The sequence below is a fragment of the Leptosomus discolor genome, unplaced genomic scaffold (assembly GCF_034619465.1).
Source record: "Leptosomus discolor isolate bLepDis1 unplaced genomic scaffold, bLepDis1.hap2 HAP2_SCAFFOLD_145, whole genome shotgun sequence".
Classification (NCBI taxonomy): Eukaryota; Metazoa; Chordata; class Aves; order Leptosomiformes; family Leptosomidae; genus Leptosomus; species Leptosomus discolor.
This window is the reverse complement of record NW_028237742.1, coordinates 112,554-133,597: the sequence shown is the minus strand read 5'-3', so window position 1 is coordinate 133,597 and position 21,044 is coordinate 112,554. Positions and strand designations below refer to the sequence as shown.

Genomic DNA, 21,044 nt, shown 5'->3' with positions numbered 1-21,044 from the left:
ATAAAACCGGGGCGACGGCGACGACGCCCAGCGGCCGCCGCGCGTCCCCAGCCCGGGTGAGGCCTCTCCCCTCCCCCACACCCCCCCACCCCCCCCCCCCCCGGGAGGGAGCTGAGGGGGGGGGGGGGTGGGGGGGGCTTTTTTTGGGGGGGGGAGGGGGTGTCAGGGCGGCTCCGGGCTCCCCCTTGGGGCTCCCGCGTCCTCCTTTTCCCTTCCCCCCCCTTTCCCTTCCCCCCCCTTTCCCTTCCCCCCCCTTTCCCTTCCCCCCCTTCCCTTCCCCCCCCTTTTCCCTCCCCCCCTTTCCCTTCCCCCCCCTTCCCCTTCCCCCCCCTTTTCCCTTCCCCCCTTTTCCCTTCCCCCCTTTTCCCTTCCCCCCCTTTCCCATCCCCCCCTTTCCTCCCCCCCTTTCCCTCCCCCCCTTTCCCTCCCCCCCTTTTCCCTTCCCCCCCCATTTCCCTTCCCCCCCCTTTCCCTTCCCCCCCCTTTTCCCTCCCCCCCTTTCCCTCCCCCCCTTTTCCCTCCCCCCCCTTTTCCCTCCCCCCCTTTACCCTTCCCCCCCCTTTTCCCTTCCCCCCCCTTTTCCCTCCCCCCCCTTTTCCCTCCCCCCCTTTTCCCTTCCCCCCCTTTTCCCTTCCCCCCCTTTTCCCTTCCCCCCCTTTCCCTTCCCCCCCTTTCCCTTCCCCCCCCCTTCCCCCCCCCTTTCCCTTCCCCCCTTTCCCTTCCCCCCCTTTTCCCTCCCCCCCCCCCTTTTCCCTTCCCCCCCTTTTCCCTCCCCCCTTTCCCTTCCCCCCCTTTCCCTCCCCCCCTTTCCCTTCCCCCCCTTTTCCCTTCCCCCCCTTTTCCCTTCCCCCCCTTTTCCCTTCCCCCTTTTCCCTTCCCCCCCTTTTCCCTCCCCCCCCCTTTCCCTTCCCCCCTTTTCCCTTCCCCCCCTTTTCCCTTCCCCCCCCTTTTCCTTCCCCCCCCTTTTCCCTTCCCCCCCCTTTTCCCTTCCCCCCCCTTTCCCTTCCCCCCCTTTTCCCTTCCCCCCCCTTTTCCCTTCCCCCCCTTTTCCCTTCCCCCCCCTTTTCCCTTCCCCCCCCTTTCCCTTCCCCCCCCTTTTCCCTCCCCCCCCCTTTTCCCTTCCCCCCTTTTCCCTTCCCCCCCTTTTCCCTTCCCCCCCCTTTCCCTTCCCCCCCCTTTTCCCTTCCCCCCCCTTTTCCCTTCCCCCCCTTTTCCCTTCCCCCCCTTTCCCTTCCCCCCCTTTTCCTTCCCCCCCCTTTTCCCTTCCCCCCCCTTTTCCCTTCCCCCCCCTTTTCCCTTCCCCCCCTTTTCCCTTCCCCCCTTTTCCCTTCCCTCCCCTTTTCCTTCCCCCCCTTTCCCTTCCCCCCCTTTTCCCTTCCCCCCCCTTTTCCCTTCCCCCCCTTTTCCCTTCCCCCCCTTTTCCCTTCCCCCCCTTTTCCTTCCCCCCCTTTCCCTTCCCCCCCTTTCCCTTCCCCCCCCTTTCCCTTCCCCCCCTTTTCCCTTCCCCCCCTTTTCCCTTCCCCCCCTTTTCCCTTCCCCCCCTTTTCCCTTCCCCCCCTTTTCCCTTCCCCCCCTTTTCCCTTCCCCCCCCTTTTCCCTTCCCCCCTTTTCCCTTCCCCCCTTTTCCCTTCCCCCCTTTTCCCTTCCCCCCCCTTTTCCCTTCCCCCCCTTTTCCCTTCCCCCCCCTTTCCCTTCCCCCCCTTTTCCCTTCCCCCCCTTTCCCTTCCCCCCCCTTTCCCTTCCCCCCCCTTTCCCTTCCCCCCTTTTCCCTTCCCCCCCCTTTCCCTTCCCCCCCTTTTCCCTCCCCCCCTTTTCCCTTCCCCCCCTTTTCCCTTCCTCCCCCTTTTCCCTTCCCCCCCCTTTTCCCTTCCCCCCCTTTCCCTTCCCCCCCTTTTCCCCTCCCCCCCCCCCCGGGCACCTCCTCCCCTCCCCCCCCGCCCTCACCCCCTCTCTCCCCGCCCCTCCCCCGCAGCTCCCCACGCTCCGCCATGAAGCTCCTGATCCTCCTCCTGGCGCTGGGGGCCGCAGGTAGGGGACACCCCCCTCCCCCCCCCGTGTCCCCCCCCTCGTGGGACCCCCATGTCCCCCCGTGTCCCCCCCCATGTCCCCCACGTGCCCCCCTGGGACCCCCCCAGCCCCCCCCCCCCGTGTCCCCCCGTGTCCACCCGTGGGACCCCCAAGTCCCCCCGTGTCCACCTGTGGGACCCCCAAGTCCACCTTGAGGTGCCCACGACCACCCTGGGACCCCCAAGTCCCCCCATGTCCACCCGTGGACCCCCAAGTCCCCCCAGGTCCACCCATGGGACCCCCAAGTCCACCTTGGGTGCCCCACGACCACCCGTGGGACCCCCAAGTCCCCCCGTGTCCACCTGTGGGACCCCCCAAGTCCACCTTGAGGTGCCCCATGTCCCCCCGTGGGACCCCCAAGTCCCCCCAGGTCCACCCATGGGACCCCCAAGTCCACCTTGGGTGCCCCACGACCACCCGTGGGACCCCCAAGTCCCCCCATGTCCACCCATGGGACCCCCAAGTCCCCCCCGTGTCCACCCATGGGACCCCCAAGCCCACCTTGGGGTGCCCCATGTCCACCGATGGGACCCCCAAGTCCCCCGTGTCCACCCATGGGACCCCCAAGTCCACCTTGGGGTGCCCCACGACCACCCGTGGGACCCCCCCAAGTCCCCCCATGTCCACCCGTGGGACCCCCAAGTCCACCTTGGGTGCCCTATGTCCACCCGTGGGACCCCCAAGTCCCTCCGTGTCCACCCGTGGGACCCCCAAGTCCACCTTGAGGTGCCCCATGTCCACCCGTGGGACCCCCAAGTCCCCCCAAGTCCACCCGTGGGACCCCCAAGTCCACCTTGGGGTGCCCCACGACCACCCGTGGGACCCCCCAAGTCCCCCCAGGTCCACCCGTGGGACCCCCAAGCCCACCTTGGGGTGCCCCATGTCCACCTATGGGACCCCCAAGTCCCCCCGTGTCCACCCATGGGACCCCCAAGTCCACCTTGGGGTGCCCCATGTCCCCCCGTGGGACCCCCAAGTCCCCCCAGGTCCACCCATGGGACCCCCAAGTCCACCTTGGTGCCCCACGACCACCCGTGGAACCCCCAAGTCCCCCCATGTCCACCCGTGGGACCCCCAAGTCCCCCCGTGTCCACCCATGGGACCCCCCACGTCCACCTTGGGTGCCCCACGACCACCCGTGGGACCCCCAAGTCCCCCCATGTCCACCCATGGGACCCCCCAAGTCCCCCCCGTGTCCACCCATGGGACCCCCAAGTCCACCTTGAGGTGCCCCACGACCACCCGTGGGACCCCCAAGTCCACCTTGGGGTGCCCCAAGTCCACCCATGGGACCCCCACGTCCCCCTGTGTCCACCTGTGGGACCCCCACGTCCACCTTGGGTGCCCCACGACCACCCGTGGGACCCCCAAGTCCCCCCGTGTCCACCCATGGGACCCCCAAGTCCACCTTGGGGTGCCCCATGTCCACCCGTGGGACCCCCAAGTCCCCCCAGGTCCACCCGTGGGACCCCCAAGTCCACCTTGGGTGCCCTATGTCCACCCGTGGGACCCCCAAGTCCCCCTATGTCCACCCATGGGACCCCCAAGTCCACCTTGGGGTGCCCCAAGTCCACCCATGGGACCCCCACGTCCCCCTGTGTCCACCTGTGGGACCCCCACGTCCACCTTGGGTGCCCCACGACTACCCGTGGGACCCCCAAGTCCCCCCATGTCCACCCACGGGACCCCCAAGTCCCCCCGTGTCCACCCGTGGGACCCCCAAGTCCATCTTGGGTGCCCCATGTCCACCCGTGGGACCCCTGGGTCCTCCCCAGGACCCCCCACCTCTACCCGTGTCCACCTTGGGTGCCCCACGACCACCCGTGGGACCCCCAAGTCCCCCCACGACCACCCCTGGGACCCCCAAGTCCACCTTGGGGTGCCCCAAGTCCACCCGTGGGACCCCCAAGTCCACCTTGGGGTGCCCCATGTCCACCCATGGGACCCCCAAGTCCACCCGTGGGTGCCCCGTGTCCTCCCATGGGACTCCCACATCCCCCTGTGTCCACCCGTGGGACCCCCAAGTCCCCCCATGTCCACCCGTGGGACCCCCAAGTCCCCCCAGTTCCACCCGTGGGACCCCCAAGTCCACCTTGGTGCCCTATGTCCACCCGTGGGACCCCCAAGTCCCCCCATATCCACCCATGGGACCCCCACGTCCCCCTGTGTCCACCTGTGGGACCCCCACGTCCACCTTGGGTGCCCCACGACCACCCGTGGGACCCCCAAGTCCCCCCATGTCCACCTCTCGGACATCCCCCCCCCCCCTCGTGTCCACCTTGGCTGCCCCACAACCACCTGGTGGGACCTTCCCCGCCCCCCCCAGGGACCACCCCCACCCCCGCCCCACTGGTGTCTCCTCCGAGCTCTCCCACCACCTCCTCCCCGGGCAATGGGACCACCCAAGGTGGCCGTGTCCCACAGAAGGTCCCCAACCTCCCTCTGCCCCGTGTCTCTGGGGGGGGGGGGGGGGATGGGATGGGTGGTGGCATCAGAGAAGGTTCCAGACCCCCCCCCACCCCCCACCCCCCCCCCTTTTGTCCCCACAGCCTCGAGGAACGTCCTGTGGGTGATCGAGGGGACCTCCTGCGACCTGCCCTGGCAGGCCGCCCTCTTCAAAGGCCAGAAGTTCATCTGCGGGGGGACGCTGGTGGCCCACAACTGGGTGGTGACGGCCGCCCACTGCCACGTCCCCGGGTGGGTGGGAGGCCGTGGGGCAGGGGAGTGGGAGGGCGTGTGTGTGTGTGTGGGGGGGTGTTGAACGGGTTTGGGGGGTCGATGGGAGGATGGCGAACCAGGAATCGGGTCAGGGTGGCACCTCCGGGGTCTGAAGGAGGTTGGTGGCATCTCAGGGGGCTTCGCTCTGGCCTGGTTTTGGGGGGGGGGGAAGACATAATCGGGGTCTGAAGAAGGTGGGGGGGGTTGGTGGCATCTCAGGGGGCTTCGCTCTGCCCTAGTTTTGGGGGTGGAAGCCGTGGTCGGGATCTGAAGCAGGTTGGGAGAGTTGGTGGCATCTCAGGGGGCTTCGCTCTGCCCTATTTTGGGGTGGAAAAGCCGTAACCAGGGTCTTGAAGCAGGTTGGTGGCATCTCAGAGGGCTTCACTCTGCCCTAGTTTTGGGGGGGAAGCCGTAATCAAGGTCCAAGTCAGGTTGGTGGCATCTCAGGGGGCTTCACTCTGCCCTGGTTTTGCGGGGAAAGCCATAATCAGGGTCCAAAGCAGGTTGGTGGCATCTCAGGGGGCTTCGCTCTGCCCTAGTTTTGGGGGGGGAAGCCATGGTCAGGATCTGAAGCAGGTTGGGAGAGTTGGTGGCATCTCAGGGGGCTTCGCTCTGCCCTAGTTTTGGGGGGAAAAGCCGTAACCAGGGTCCAAATCAGGTTGGTGGCATTTCAGGGGGCTTCGCTCTGCCCTATTTTTTGGGGGAAAAGCCGTAACCAGGGTCTTGAAGCAGGTTGGTGGCATCTCAGAGGGCTTCACTCTGCCCTAGTTTTGGGGGGGAAGCCATAATCAGGGTCCAAAGCAGGTTGGTGGCATCTCAGGGGGCTTCGCTCTGGCCTATTTTTGGGGGGAAAAGCCGTAACCAGGGTCTTGAAGCAGGTTGGTGGCATCTCAGAGGGCTTCACTCTGCCCTAGTTTTTTGGGGGGAAGCTGTAACTGAGGTCCTAAGCAGGTTGGGAGGGTTGGTGGCATCTCAGGGGGCTTCGCTCTGCCCTATTTTTTTGGGGGAAAAGCCGTAACCAGGGTCTTGAAGCAGGTTGGTGGCATCTCAGAGGGCTTCACTCTGCCCTAGTTTTGGGGGGGAAGCCATAATCAGGGTCCAAAGCAGGTTGGTGGCATCTCAGGGGGCTTCGCTCTGGCCTATTTTTGGGGGAAAAGCCGTAACCAGGGTCTTGAAGCAGGTTGGTGGCATCTCAGAGGGCTTCACTCTGCCCTAGTTTTTTGGGGGGAAGCTGTAACTGAGGTCCTAAGCAGGTTGGGAGGGTTGGTGGCATCTCAGGGGGCTTCGCTCTGCCCTATTTTTTGGGGGAAAAGCCGTAACCAGGGTCTTGAAGCAGGTTGGTGGCATCTCAGAGGGCTTCACTCTGCCCTATTTTTGGGGGGGAAGCCGTAATCAAGGTCCAAGTCAGGTTGGTGGCATCTCAGGGGCTTCGCTCTGCCCTAGTTTTTTGGGGGGAAGCTGTAACTGAGGTCCTAAGCAGGTTGGGAGGGTTGGTGGCATCTCAGAGGGCTTCGCTCTGCCCTGTTTTTGGGGGTGGAAGCCATGGTCAGGATCTGAAGCAGGTTGGGAGGGTTGGTGGCATCTCAGGGGGCTTCACTCTGCCCTAGTTTTGGGGGAAAAGCCATAATCAAGGTCCAAGTCAGGTTGGTGGCATCTCAGGGGGCTTCGCTCTGCCCTAGTTTTTTTGGGGGAAGCTGTAACTGAGGTCCTAAGCAGGTTGGGAGGGTTGGTGGCATCTCAGGGGGCTTCGCTCTGCCCTAGTTTTGAGGGTGGAAGCCATGGTCAGGATCTGAAGCAGGTTGGGAGGGTTGGTGGCATCTCAGGGGGCTTCGCTCTGCCCTAGTTTTGGGGGAAAAGCCATAATCAAGGTCCAAGTCAGGTTGGTGGCATCTCAGGGGGCTTCGCTCTGCCCTAGTTTTTTGGGGGAAGTTGTAACTGAGGTCCTAAGCAGGTTGGGAGGGTTGGTGGCATCTCAGGGGGCTTCGCTCTGCCCTAGTTTTGAGGGTGGAAGCCATGGTCAGGATCTGAAGCAGGTTGGAGGGTTGGTGGCATCTCAGGGGGCTTCGCTCTGCCCTAGTTTTGGGGGGAAAAGCCGTAACCAGGCTCTTGAAGCAGGTTGGTGGCATCTCAGAGGGCTTCGCTCTGCCCTATTTTTGGGGGAAAAGCCATAATCAAGGTCCCAGTCAGGTTGGTGGCATCTCAGGGGGCTTCGCTCTGCCCTATTTTTTGGGGAGAAAAGCCGTAACCAGGGTCTTGAAGCAGGTTGGTGGCATCTCAGAGGGCTTCACTCTGCCCTATTTTTGGGGGGGAAGCCATAATCAAGGTCCAAAGCGGGTTGGTGGCATCTCAGGGGGCTTCAGTCTGCCCTATTTTTTGGGAGGGAAGCCATAACTGAGGTCCTATGCGGGTTGGGAGGGTTGGTGGCATCTCAGAGGGCTTCGCTCTGCCCTGTTTTTGGGGTGGAAGCCATGGTCAGGATCTGAAGCAGGTTGGGAGGGTTGGTGGCATCTCAGGGGGCTTCACTCTGCCCTAGTTTTGGGGGAAAAGCCATAATCAAGGTCCAAGTCAGGTTGGTGGCATCTCAGGGGGCTTCGCTCTGCCCTAGTTTTGGGGAGAAAGCCGTAACCAGGGTCTTGAAGCAGGTTGGTGGCATCTCAGAGGGCTTCACTCTGCCCTAGTTTTGGGGGGGAAGCCATAATCAAGGTCCAAATCAGGTTGGTGGCATCTCAGGGGGCTTCGCTCTGCCCTAGTTTTTGGGGGGGAAGCTGTAACTGAGGTCCTAAGCAGGTTGGGAGGGTTGGTGGCATCTCAGTGGGCTTCGCTCTGCCCTAGTTTTGGGGGAAAAGCCGTAACCAGGCTCTTGAAGCAGGTTGGTGGCATCTCAGGGGCTTCGCTCTGCCCTAGTTTTGCGGAGGAAGCCATAATCAGGGTCCAAAGCAGGTTGGTGGCATCTCAGGGGGCTTCACTCTGCCTAGTTTTTGGGAGGGAAGCCGTAACTGAGGTCCTATGCAGGTTGGGAGGGTTGGTGGCATCTCAGGGGGCTTTGCTCTGGCCTATTTTTGGGGGAAAAGCCGTAACCAGGGTCTTGAAGCAGGTTGGTGGCATCTCAGAGGGCTTCACTCTCCCCTATTTTGGGGGGGGAAGCCGTAATCAAGGTCCAAGTCAGGTTGGTGGCATCTCAGGGGCTACACTCTGCCCTGGTTTTGCGGGGGAAGCCATAATCAGGGTCCAAAGCAGGTTGGTGGCATCTCAGGGGGCTTCGCTCTGCCCTATTTTTGTGGGGGGAAGCCATGGTCAGGATCTGAAGCAGGTTGGGAGAGTTGGTGGCATCTCAGGGGCTTCGCTCTGCCCTAGTTTTGGGGGGAAAAGCCGTAACCAGGTCCGAAGCGAGTTGGTGGCACCTCAGGGGCCTTCGCTCTGCCCATCCCCCACCTCCCCCTGAAGCCTTTGCGCCCTCCCCTCAGCTTCATCGACGTCCGCCTGGGCGGTGGGCGCCACCGGGCCCCGCCGGCGGCGGCGGCGGCAGCGGCGGCGCCGCCCAGTGGCGCCGCTCGGCCAAGGTCATCCCCTTCCCCCGCTACAACGAGACCAGCAAGGACGGCGACTTGATGCTCCTCAAGTTCCTCCAGCCCGTCCGCCTCACCCCCCGGGTGAAACCCCTCCCGCTGGCCTCCCGCTGCCCCCGTGCCCGGCAAGACCTGCCAAATCTCGGGCTGGGGGTCCACCACCAGCCCCGAAGGTACGTGACCCGCGTCCCCCTCCCCCCCCCGAGGACATCTGGGGTGCGCTGAGAACCTCGAGGTGGGTCTCCGAGGTGGCTGGGCTCCCCCAAAGTTCCTCCCCCTCCCACCCTTTTTTCCCCCATCCTGTTGGTCCCCTGGGTGGATCCGAGGTGTCCAGGGGACCTCGTGGGGCCACCAGGAAGCCGTGGAGATCCTCCTCGACGCCAACGAGGGGAGAGGAGCTCCACGGCAGAGAAGATGAAAGGTCCCAGCTTGGTCCAGGCTGGATCACTCGCTCTTTTACACCCCCTCTCCCCCCACCCACGGTGACCCCCGTGTCCTCCTGTGTCGTGTCCCCCCCCCCCCCCAGTCACCTTCCCCGAGGACCTCCACTGCGCCAAGGTCACCATCCTCTCGGAGGAGCAGTGCCGGCGCGTCTACGCCGGCTCCATCACCGCCAACATGGTGTGCGCCGGCGAGTCCCGCGGTCGGGCCGACTCCTGCCAGGTAAAGGCGGGGGGAGGGTCTGGAGATTTGAGGGGGAGGGGGGGGGACACACACACACCCCCCACCCCCCACCCCGCCCCGGTGGACCTCTCGGGAGGTTTTGGGCCGAGAACGGGCGGAATTCGCGGCGGCCGGTAGCGCCGAGAGGGGATTTTGTGGGGAGTGGGGTGGGGGATGGGGGGTCTCCTCGGTGGGCCAGCCCTGAAAAGACCCCCAAATTTGGGGGGCAAGGCCTGCACCCCGCTGGTTTTGACACACACCCCCCCCACCCCACCACCACCCCACCCCCCCCCCCCCGTCAGGGTGACTCCGGGGGACCCCTCGTGTGCGACGGGGAGCTCCAGGGGATCGTCTCGTGGGGGCCGGGCGTCTGCGGGGACCCCCAGAAACCCGGCGTCTACGTCAACCTCTGCAAATACACCCGGTGGCTCCAGGACACCATGGGAAGGAACTGAGGGTCCCCCACCTCCTTGTGTCCCCCCGTCCCCCCAAATCCACCCCGGGATGGACCCCACAGCTCCTCCTCTTCCTCCTGAAGGTCCCCAGAGCCGGCCGGTCCGAGCGCTGGGGGGGGGGGGGACATGGAGGGGGGGGGGACACGTGGCATTGGGGGCGACCACGGGGACCTCGATGAATAAAGGGGGGTTTGGGGGTTGGTTTTTGGTTTTTCCTCGACGTGGCTTTTCGGGGCGTCTTCAAGGGGTTGGAGCTCTGGGGGTGGAGGTGCTCTGGGGGGTGGGGGTGGGGGGGGTGGGGTGGGGGGGCGGGGAGGAGAAGACCCGGCTCGTCGTCTTGGACCGTGGGGTGGCCCCGTTGCCCTGGTTGTGGGGTAGCCCTGTTGACCCCACTGCAGTAGGGCTGTTGCCCCACTGTGGGGTGGATCTGGTGGCCCCACCATGGGGTAGACCACTATGGAGCAGATCTGATGGCCCCGCCATGGGGTAGACCACCATGAGGTAGACCACCATGAGATAGACCTGTTGACCCCACTGTGGGGCAGATCTGATGGCCCCACCATGGGGCAGACCACCATGAGATAGACCATCATGATGTAGACCAGTTGACCCCACCATGGGGCAGATTTGATGGCCCTGCCATGGGGCAGACCACCATGAGATAGACCATCATGATGTAGACCAGTTGACCCCACCATGGGGCAGATTTGATGGCCCTGCCATGGGGTAGACCACCATGAGGTAGAACTGTTGACCCCACCATGGAGCAGATCTGATGGCCCCGCCATGGGGTAGACCACCATGAGGTAGACCACCATGAGGCAGACCTGTTGACCCCACCATGGGCAGATCTGATAGCCCTGCCATGGGGTAGACCACCATGGTGTAGACCACCATGATGTGGACCAGTTGACTCCACCATGGGGCAGATTTGATGGCCCTGCCATGGGGTAGACCACCATGAGGTAGAACTGTTGACCCCACCGTGGGGCAGATCTGATGGCCCCACCATGGGGTAGACCACCATGGTGTAGATCACCATGATGTGGACCAGTTGACTCCACCGTGGGGCAGATCTGATGGCCCCACCATGGGGTAGACCACCATGAGGTAGACCACCATGATGTAGACCTGTTGACCCCACTGTGTAGTAGACCACCATGAGATAGACCACCATGATGTAGACCAGTTGACCCCACCATGGGGCAGATCAGATGGCCCTGCCATGGGGTAGACCACCATGGGGCAGACCACCGTGAGGCAGACCTGTTGACCCCACCATGGGGCAGATCAGATGGCCCTGCCATGAGGTAGACCACCATGAGGTAGACCACCGTGAGGTAGACCACCATGAGATAGACCTGTAGACCCCACCATGGGTCAGATCTGATGTCCAAACCATGGCGTAGACCACCATGGGGTAGACCGCCACGAAGCAGACCTGTTGGCTGTTTTGGGGTCCCCCCAGAGCTCTTTGTAACCCCACGGAGGCGTCAAACATCCATCTTGATGGCCCCCCACCATGGGGTAGACCACCATGGAGCAGATCAGATGGCCCTGCCATCGGGTAGACCACCGTGAGGTAGACCACCATGGGGGACACCCAACGGGGAGCGACCACCCGGGCCACGCCGGCTCCGGAGAAGACATCACCATCTGGCGGCCAAATTCTCCAGTGGAGCTGCGGGGTGGGTGGGATAATCCCCCCCTCCATGACGTCATCATCACGGGCCCGTGGGGGGTGGGGATGGTCTCCAGGCCGTAGTGGCGGTGGGGGAGGGGGGGGGGGTTGATGGGCTTCAAAGGCATCTCGGAGTCTTCTCCACCGTGGAAGAGGAGACGTGGGCGAGGTCACGCGTCGTCCCCCCCCGTGGCTCGGCCTTGCGCGAGGTGTCACCCCCCCCCCCCTCAACGTGACCCACGGAGGGTGTGGGCCTCACCCGGCCACCGCGGTGGGGCAGGAGCTTCTGGTCGCCGTCCAAACCGCCAGGGAGGTGGAGGAGCCGTGGCCGGGCCTTGGCGCGGCCGCCGGTGGCCACCGGTGACTTCCAGCTCTCGCTGGGGAAGGTCTGAGGACGTTTCGGGGGCCCCCGCGGGAGGTTGGGGGCGGAAGGTCCCGCGTTGGTGGGCCAGCGGCTGTGGTGGGCTGGCACGTTGGGCTGCAGCTGGTCAACGTGTCCATGGGGGTTTGGACAACCTGTCCATGGAGAGCTGGTCATCATGTCCATGGAGGTCATCATGTCCATGGAGAGCTGGTCAACGTGTCCATGGAGGGCTGGTCATCGTGTCCATGGAGGGCTGGTCAACGTGTCCATGGAGGGCTGGACAACGTGTCCATGGAGGGCTGGTCAACGTGTCAAACGTGTCCATGGAGGGCTGGTCAATGTGTCCATGGAGGGCTGGTCAACGTGTCCATGGAGGGCTGGTCAACGTGTCCGTGGAGGGCTGGATGTGTCCATGGAGGCCTGGTCATCATGTCCATGGAGGGCTGGTCATCGTGTCCATGGAGGGCTGGTCATTGTCTCCATGGAGGGCTGGCCATTGTCTCCATGGAGGGTTGGACATGTCCATGGAGGTCTGGATATGTCTATGGAGGTTTGGACAATGTGTCCATGAAGGGTTGGTCATCGTGTTGATGGAAGTCTGGTGAACATGTCCATGGAGGGCTGATCATCCTGTCCATGGAGGTCTTCATGTCCATGGAGGTCTTCATGTCCATGGAGGTCATCATGTCCATAGAAGGCTGGTCATTGTGTCCATGGAGGTCTGGTCGTTGTGTCCATGGAGGTCTGGACATGTCCATGGAAGGCTGGTCATCGTGTCCATGGAGGGTTGGACATGTCCATGGAGGGTTGGACATGTCCATGGAGGTCTGGACATGTCTATGGAGATTTGGACAATGTGTCCATGGAGGTCTGGACAACGTGTCCATGGAGGTCTGGTCGTTGTGTACATGGAGATCTGGTCGTTGTGTACATGGAGGTCTGGACATGTCCATGGAGGGCTGGTCATCGTGTCCATGGAGGGCTGGTCATCGTGTCCATGGAGGTCTGGTGAACATGTCCATGGAAGGCTGGTCATCGCGTCCATGGAGGGTTGGACATGTCCATGGAGGTCTGGTCATGGTGTCCATGGAGGTCTGGTGAACATGTCCATGGAAGGCTGGACAACGTGTCCATGGAGGGCTGGTCAACTTGTCCATGGAGGGCTGGTCATCGTGTCCATGGAGGGCTGGTCATCGTGTCCATGGAGGGCTGGACAACGTGTCCATGGAGGGCTGGATATGTCCATGGAGGGCTGGACATGTCCATGGAGGGCTGGTCAATGTGTCCATGGAGGGCTGGTCAACGTGTCCATGGAGGTCTGGACAACATGTCCATGGAGGCCTGGTCATCACGTCCATGGAGAGCTGGTCAACTTGTCCATGGAGAACTGGTCATCATGTCCATGGAGGTCATCATGTCCATGGAGAGCTGGACAACGTGTCCATGGAGGGCTGGTCATCGTGTCCATGGAGGGCTGGTGAACATGTCCATGGAAGGCTGGTCATCGCGTCCATGGAGGGTTGGACATGTCCATGGAGGTCTGGTCATGGTGTCCATGGAGGTCTGGTGAACATGTCCATGGAAGGCTGGACAACATGTCCATGGAGGTCTCTCCAACGCGTCCCCTGGGATCCATCCTCATCTTCCCGACGGCATTTCGGGAGGTCCACCGCCCATCTCTGGAGGCCTGACGAGGTCCGGGGCCCGTGGCGGGTCGGTCAACCCCACCTTGGGGTCTACGCGCCCTCCTGGAGGCGCGGCCACCGCCCCCCGTGGGGCCGGGAGGTCCCCGTGGGTCACCGCGTCCAACCGTAGCCGAGTCCCAAGGGCCACCACGGAGCCTGGGACCTGGTGGCCACCCCCACCCCCCAACCCCCCCCCCCCCGAGAACGTGCCACCTCACGGGGCGGGAGATGCCACCTGGGCCACCAAGGGCTGGCGTGTGGCCACCCGGGGGCCTCCGTGTCCCCGGGGTCACCCAGGGGCGTTGCCACCCGCCCCCGGGGGCCACCCTGGGCTGGGAGGGGACGGGGATGGGGGGGGGGGTTGGGGTGGGGTGGGGGATGGGGGGGGTGGCACGTCCCCTCCCTGCCCCCCAACCCCCCCCCCCCCTTGTCACCCGGTGCCAGGAGGTCCTGGGTGGCCCTGGCAAGCCCGGGCTGGCTCAGGCTAATGAGGTAATTAGCGCTAATTACGCCACCACCACCACCACCACCACCGTAATGGGAGAACTGGGAGAACTGGTTGGACCCGTTTCCCATCCCCCCATCCCCCCCCCCCCCCAAGGGCCTCCGGCGTGGCGCTGACGTCACCGGCCCCTCCTCACCCCCCCCACCCCCACCCCCCCCCCCCCCCCGCCCTCGTGTGCCCCACGTCCCTCGGGGTGTCCCCTCCCCCCACCCCCCCAAGTCCCCCTGTGGGCTGCTGGGGCCCCCAAATTCCCCTCCCCTCCCCCCCCCCCCATGGGGCCCTTTGTCCCCTCCTGTGTCCCCTCCTGTGCTCCCGTGTCCCCTGGGGTCACCCCGTGTCCCCCCATGACCCCCCCCCATGTCCCCCCTTGTCCCCTCACGTGTCCCCTCACGTGTCCCCGTGTCCCCTCCTGTCCCCTCCTGTGCTCCCCCATCCCCTCAGGTCACCCCATGTCCCCTCATGACCCCTCCCCATGTCCCCTCATGACCCCTCATGGTCCCCCTTGTCCCCTCACGTGTCCCCTCCTGTCCCCCGATGTGTCCCTTTGTCCCCTCATGTGTCCCCTCACGTGTCCCCATGTCCCCCTCCTGTGCTCCCCTGTCCCCCTGGGTCACCCCATGTCCCCCCATGTCGCCCCTTGTCCCCTCACGTGTCCCCTCCTGTCCCCTCCTGTGCTCCCCCATCCCTCGGGTCACCCCATGTCCCCTCATGTGTCCCCATGTCCCCTCCCATCCCATCCTGTGCTCCCCTGTCCCCCTGGGTCACCCCATGTCCCCTCATGACCCCTCCCCATGTCCCCTCATGACCCCTCATGGTCCCCCTGGTCCCCTCACGTGTCCCCTCACGTGTCCCCATGTCCCCTCCTGTCCCCTCCTGTGCTCCCCTGTCCCCTCTGGGTCACCCCATGTCCCCTTGTCCCCTCACGTGTCCCCTCCTGTCCCCCCATGTGTCCCTTTGTCCCCTCATGTGTCCCCTCACCTGTCCCCATGTCCCCCTCCTGTACCCATGTCCCCCTCCTGTGCTCCCCTGTCCCCCTGGGTCACCCCATGTCCCCTCATGACCCCCCCCCCATGTGCCCCATGTCTCTTCTTGTCCCCCTTGTCCCCTCACGTGTCCCCCATGTCCCCCTCCTGTGCTCCCCTGTCCCCTCAGGTCACCCCATGTCCCCTCATGACCCACCCCAATGTCCCCTCATGTCCCCTCATGTCTCCCTGGGTCACCCCGTCTCCCCTCATGACCCCCCCCCATGTCCCCTCATGACCCCTCATTGTCCCCCTTGTGTGTCCCCTCACGTGTCCCCGTGTCCCCTCCTGTGCTCCCCTGTCCCCCTGGGTCACCCCATGTCCCCCCATGTCCCCCCTTGCCCCCTCACGTGTCCCCTCCTGTCCCCTCCTGTGCTCCCCCATCCCCTCGGGTCACCCCTGGTCCCCTCACGTGTCCCCATGTCCCCTCCCGTCCCATCCTGTGCTCCCCTGTCCCCCTGGGTCACTCCATGTCCCCTCATGACCCCTCATGGTCCCCCTTGTCCCCTCACGTGTCCCCCTCCTGTCCTCCTATGTGTCCCTTTGTCCCCTCATGTGTCCCCTCACGTGTCCCCATGTCCCCCTCCTGTGCTCCCCTGTCCCCCTGGGTCACCCCATGTCCCCCCATGTCGCCCCTTGTCCCCTCATGTGTCCCCTCCTGTCCCCTCCTGTGCTCCCCCATCCCCTCGGGTCACCCCTGGTCCCCTCACGTGTCCCCTCACGTGTCCCCACGTCCCCTCCTGTCCCCTCCTGTGCTCCCCTGTCCCCCTGCGTCACCCCATGTCCCCTTGTCCCCTCACGTGTCCCCTCCTGTCCCCCCCATGTGTCCCTTTGTCCCCTCATGTGTCCCCTCACCTGTCCCCATGTCCCCCTCCTGTGCTCCCCTGTCCCCCTGGGTCACCCCATGTCCCCTCATGACCCCCCCCCCATGTGCCCCCATGTCTCTTCTTGGTCCCCCTTGTCCCCTCACGTGTCCCCATGTCCCCCTCCTGTGCTCCCCTGTCCCCTCAGGTCACCCCATGTCCCCCTCATGACCCCCCCCAATGTCCCCTCATGTCCCCTCATGTCTCCCTGGGTCACCCCGTCTCCCCTCATGACCCCCCGCCCCCATGTCCCCTCATGACCCCTCATTGTCCCCCTTGTCCCCTCGTGTGTCCCCTCACGTGTCCCCCGTGTCCCCTCCTGTGCTCCCCTGTCCCCCTGGGTCACCCATGTCCCCTCATGACCCCTCATGGTCCCCCTTGTCCCCTCATGTGTCCCCTCACATGTCCCCTCCTGTCCCCTCCTGTGCTCCCCCTGTCCCCCTGGGTCACCCCATGTCCCCTTGTCCCCTCACGTGTCCCCTCACGTGCCCCCAGTGTCCCCTTCGTGTCCCCTCGGGCACCTCGTGTCCCCCAAGGGGATCCACGAATCCTCCCGGGTGGGATCTCGTGGACCCCCCGGTGGCCGAGGACGCCCGACCGACCGGATCCCCGTGGTGGGATCTCCAGGGAGAAGGTCTCCAGGGAGAAGGTCTCCAGGGAGAAGGTCTCCAGGGAGAAGGTCTCCAGGGAGAAGGTCTCCACGGAGATCTCCAGGGAGAAGGTCTCCAGGGAGAAGGTCTCCAGGGAGAAGGTCTCCAGGGAGAAGGTCTCCAGGGAGATCTCCAGGGAGAAGGTCTCCACGGAGAAGGTCTCCAGGGAGATCTCCAGGGAGAAGGTCTCCATGGATGGGATCTCCACGAATGGGACCTCCACGGATGGGATCTTGGTGGACCAGGCAGCCACGGGTTGGGATCCTGGTGGGCAGGATCCCGGTGGATGGGACCTTTGGGGGGCCAGATCTCCGTGGAGGAAGGTCACCATGAACGGAAGACGGGTGGATGAGACCTCCACCGACCAGATCTCCGTGGGGTGGGATCCCCACAGGACGGCATCCCCGTAGGCGAGATCCTCCACGGGCCAGGCCTCCACGGAGGAGCTCCCCGAGGCCACAACCTCCTCGTGGTGGATCTCCACCGCCCAGGCCGAGCTCCCCAAGGCCACAACCTCCTCGTGGTGGATCTCCACAGGCCAGACCAAGCTCCCCGAGGCCACAAGCTCATCGCTGAGGATCTCCACAGGCCAGACTGAGCTCCCTGAGGCCACAACCTCCTCGTGGTGGATCTCCACAGGCCAGGCTGAGCTCCCCAAGGCCACAACCTCCTCATGGTGGATCTCCACAGGCCAGGCCGAGCTCCCCGAGGCCACAAGCTCGTCGTTGAGGATCTCCACGGCCCAGGCTGAGCTCCCCAAGGCCACAACCTCCTCGTGGTGGATCTCCACAGGCCAGACCAAGCTCTCCGAGGCCACAAGCTCGTCGCTGAGGATCTCCACAGGCCAGACTGAGCTCCCTGAGGCCACAACCTCCTCGTGGTGGATCTCCACAGGCCAGGCCGAGCTCCCCGAGGCCACAAGCTCATCGTTGAGGATCTCCACAGGCCAGACCGAGCTCCCCGAGGCCACAAGCTCATCGTTGAGGATCTCCACAGGCCAGACCGAGCTCCCCAAGGCCACAACCTCCTTGTGGTGGATCTCCACGGCCCAGACCGAGCTCCCCGAGGCCACAACCTCCTCGTGGTGGATCTCCACAGGCCAGACTGAGCTCCCCAAGGCCACAACCTCCTTGTGGTGGATCTCCACGGCCCAGACCGAGCTCCCCAAGGCCACAACCTCCTCGTGGTGGATCTCCACAGGCCAGGCCGAGCTCCCCAAGGCCACAACCTCCTCGTGGTGGATCTCCACAGGCCAGGCCGAGCTCCTCAAGGTCACAACCTCCTCGTGGTGGATCTCCACGGCCCAGACCGACCTCCCCAAGGCCACAACCTCCTCCATCTCCACAGATCTCCATGGATCTGCTGGGGCAGTTGCCCTTCCAGGACCTCCAGCTTCACCTCCAGGTTTAGGACCAAACCCAGCCCCGGGCTTCCTCTTGCCACCAGCAGAGAGCGAGATCAGCATCTTCCAAAGGGTGATTCATCCCGGCCCGGCCTTTCCTTTCCGTGAAGACTCAGCTCCTGGGCTTCTCCGCCCTTAATTGCTCGTCAGGCTGTTAATTGCTTTGGAGTGCCCGTTGGAGAGGCGCAGAGGGGACCTTCACGCACCCCTGGAGCTCCTGCACCACCCCACCCCACCCCCCCGTCACCGCTCTGGTCCCACCAGCATCACGGATGACCAAGCTGGGGGTGGCTTTGGGGGACCCGTCGGTCCTTCAAATCCTCTCGGGGACCTTTCCCGCTGCGGGATGTGCCGGCGCTCGAGCGCGGTTCTCCCCCCCCCCTCCCCCCCCCCCCCCGCCCCAGGAGAACCATCGTGATGACGGCCTGAACCTCCCGGAAAGAGGTGGCGGGGTGGGGGTGGGGGTGGGGGTGGGGGGGACGCTGCTGAGGTCAGCAGGAATATTTGGGGCCACCCATCCCCGGCCACCCGGTGCCCCGGCACGAAACCGTCACCGGGAAGGATTGGGAGACGCCGGGGTCTTCAGCCACCTCCACCACATCCCCCCCAGGTGGCCTTGGGGACGGTGGGTGACACTGACGGCACCTCGGGGCACAGGGGTGGGTCACCTCCTACCTTGGAGACCCTCCAAACCGGGGCAGGAGTTGGGCCCAGCTGGAGTTGGGGGAGCGAGGAAGAGGAAGGGGACGCGCCGCTGGGGTTGGGGCAGCGTCCAGCCGCGGTGGCACTCGTGGCGTGTCCCCTCCACCCCCCGCCGTCCCCGGTGTCCCCTTGACTCACCTAGAAGCGACTCGCCGGGGTTGGCGCGGGAGGCGGCCTCGCCCGTGGCTCCCCCCACCCCCGCGGCGTTACTCACCGGGGCCGGGCCACAGGCGGCGGGTTGCCAACGGGAGGTGACACCGCGGTTCCCTGGGGGACCTCCAAGGAGGTGACGTCCTCCTGGGGGGGGGGGGGGGCGTGTGGTGTCCCCCCACACACCCTGGGGCCATGGTGGGGGTGGGGGGTAAGGGGGGTGTCCCTCCTGGGAGGTGATGGACGGGGTTGGGAGCGGCACGCGTGGGCGGGGCAAGGGGTGTCCTCGCACACGCGTGTGCACGTGGGGTGGGGTCTGCCCAGGGGGGTGGGGGTGGAGGGAGGGAGGAGATGGATGGATGGATGGAGGCGATGGATGGATGGATGGAGGGGGATGGATGGAGAGATGGAGGAGGTGGATGGAGAGGATGGATGGATGGAGAAGATGGGTGGAGGAGGTGGAGGAGATGGAGGGATGGATGGATGGATGGAGGAGGTGGAGGGATGGATGGAGGAGGTGGAGGAGATGGACAGATGGATGGATGGAGGAGATGGATAGAAGAGATGGATGGCTGGCCAGGCTAGATGGGGAGACAGATGGACAGATGGAAAGACAGACGGATGGATGGATGGGTGGATGGATGGAGGGATGGATGGAGGAGGTGGATGGATGGATGGATGGATGGATGGATGGATGGATGGATGGATGGATGGATTGAGGAGGTGGATGGATGGATTGAGGAGGTGGATGGATGGATGGAGGAGATGGAGGAGGTGGATGGAGAAGATGGAGGGATGGATGGATGGATGGATGGATGGATGGATGGATGGATGGATGGATTGAGGAGGTGGATGGATGGATTGAGGAGGTGGATGGATGGATGGAGGAGATGGAGGAGGTGGATGGAGAAGATGGAGGGATGGATGGATGGATGGATGGATGGATGGATGGATGGATGGATGGATGGATGGATGGATGGATGGAGGAGATGGAGGGACAGATAGATGGGGAGACAGATGGCCAGACGGAGGGACGGACAGACAGATGGAGGGATGGATGGAGCGATGGGTGGAGGGATGGATCGATAGGTGGGTGGATGGCCAGAGAGCTGGGCCGGACGGACAGACAGCGATGCAGCCTCTGGAAAGGCAGCCCGAGGGTGAGGCACCTCCTCCGGACAGACGGACAGAGGAGGGGATCCGGTGGAGATGGAGCCAGAGCCGAAGGGAGGAGCGATGCGAGTGGACAGGGCGGCCGACTGCAAGATGGCCGGGGGGGGGGGGGGGGGGGGGGAGGGGCGGGCTGGGGGATGAGCAGCTGGAGAGAGGGGCGGGTGGGACGGGGAGACGGACAGAGAGATGTCGGATGGACAGAGGCGGAGTTGGGTGGAGGGAGGGGTGGGGGGATGGAGGGAGGGATGGATGGAGATGTGGATGGATGGAGGGATGGGGAGATGGAGGGATGAGGGGGATGGAGAGATGGAGACATGGATGGATGGAGAGATGGATGGAGAGACGGAGGGAGGGATGGGGAGATGGAGGGAGGGAGGGGGAGGTGGAGACAGGGATGGATGGAGGGATGAGGAGATGAAGGGATGAGGGCGATGGAGAGATGGATGGATGGAGGGATGGAGGGATGGAGACACGGATGGAGGGATGGAGACACGGATGGAGGGATGGAGAGATGGGGAAATGGAGGGATGGAGAGATGGATGGATGGATGGAGGGATGGGGAGATGGAGGATGGAGAGATGGATGGATGGATGGAGGGATGGGGAGATGGAGGGATGGAGAGATGGATGGATGGATGGAGGGATGGGGAGACGGAGGGATGGGGAGATGGATGGAGGGATGGGGAGATGGATGGAGGGATGGGGAGATGGAGAGATGAAGGGATGGAGGGATGGGGAGATGGCTGGATGGACAGAAAGATGGCTGAAGGGGTGGATGGATGGATGGGGGAGGGATCGAGAGAGAGATGGATTGAAGGATGGAGGGATGGGGAGATGGATGGAGGGATGGAGAGATGGAGGGATGGAGAGATGGAGGGATGAAGGATGGAGGGATGGGGAGATGGATGGAGGGATGGGGAGACGGAGGGATGGGGAGACGGAGGGATGGGAGACGGAGGGATGGACGGCTGAAGGAGGGAGGGACGGACAGCCAGCTGGACAGACTTACAGTCGGACGGCCAAGCAGGTAGACAGCCGGGCGGGCCGGCCTTACGATCCGGCAGGACAGCCGGCCACGGAGACAGCCGGAGGGCCGGGCAGGCGGGACGACAACCCACGCCGGGACAGACGGACAAGGAGAGGACGAACGGCCAGACGGGACGGGTCGGGACGGACACCGCGGTGCCCATCCGCCACGCCCGGCACCGCCCGCCACGTCCTGCCCTTGGGGAACCCCCTCCACACCCCACCGGGACGCGGCGAGCGCCGGAGGATGGGGGGGTGGGGGTGAGCCAGCCGGTCTCCCGGGAGCGGGCTGGGTGGATATTTTTGGGGGGGAGGGTGGGGGGGGGGGAAAAACTCCATCCTCCTCCTCATCC

The 21,044-nt window shown here is 64.5% G+C and overlaps 1 protein-coding gene across 1 annotated transcript; it reads left to right on the top strand.

Moving 5' to 3' along the window:
* The first annotated feature begins 1,988 nt into the window (after window positions 1-1,988).
* On the top strand, window positions 1,989-9,469 carry LOC147413132 (kallikrein-14-like). Its single transcript, XM_086480615.1, is given in 7 exon segments — window positions 1,989-2,028; window positions 4,617-4,764; window positions 7,319-7,427; window positions 8,250-8,471; window positions 8,473-8,524; window positions 8,878-9,014; window positions 9,317-9,469. Coding segments are annotated over 7 exon segments (861 nt in total).
* Window positions 9,470-21,044: the final 11,575 nt, after the last annotated feature.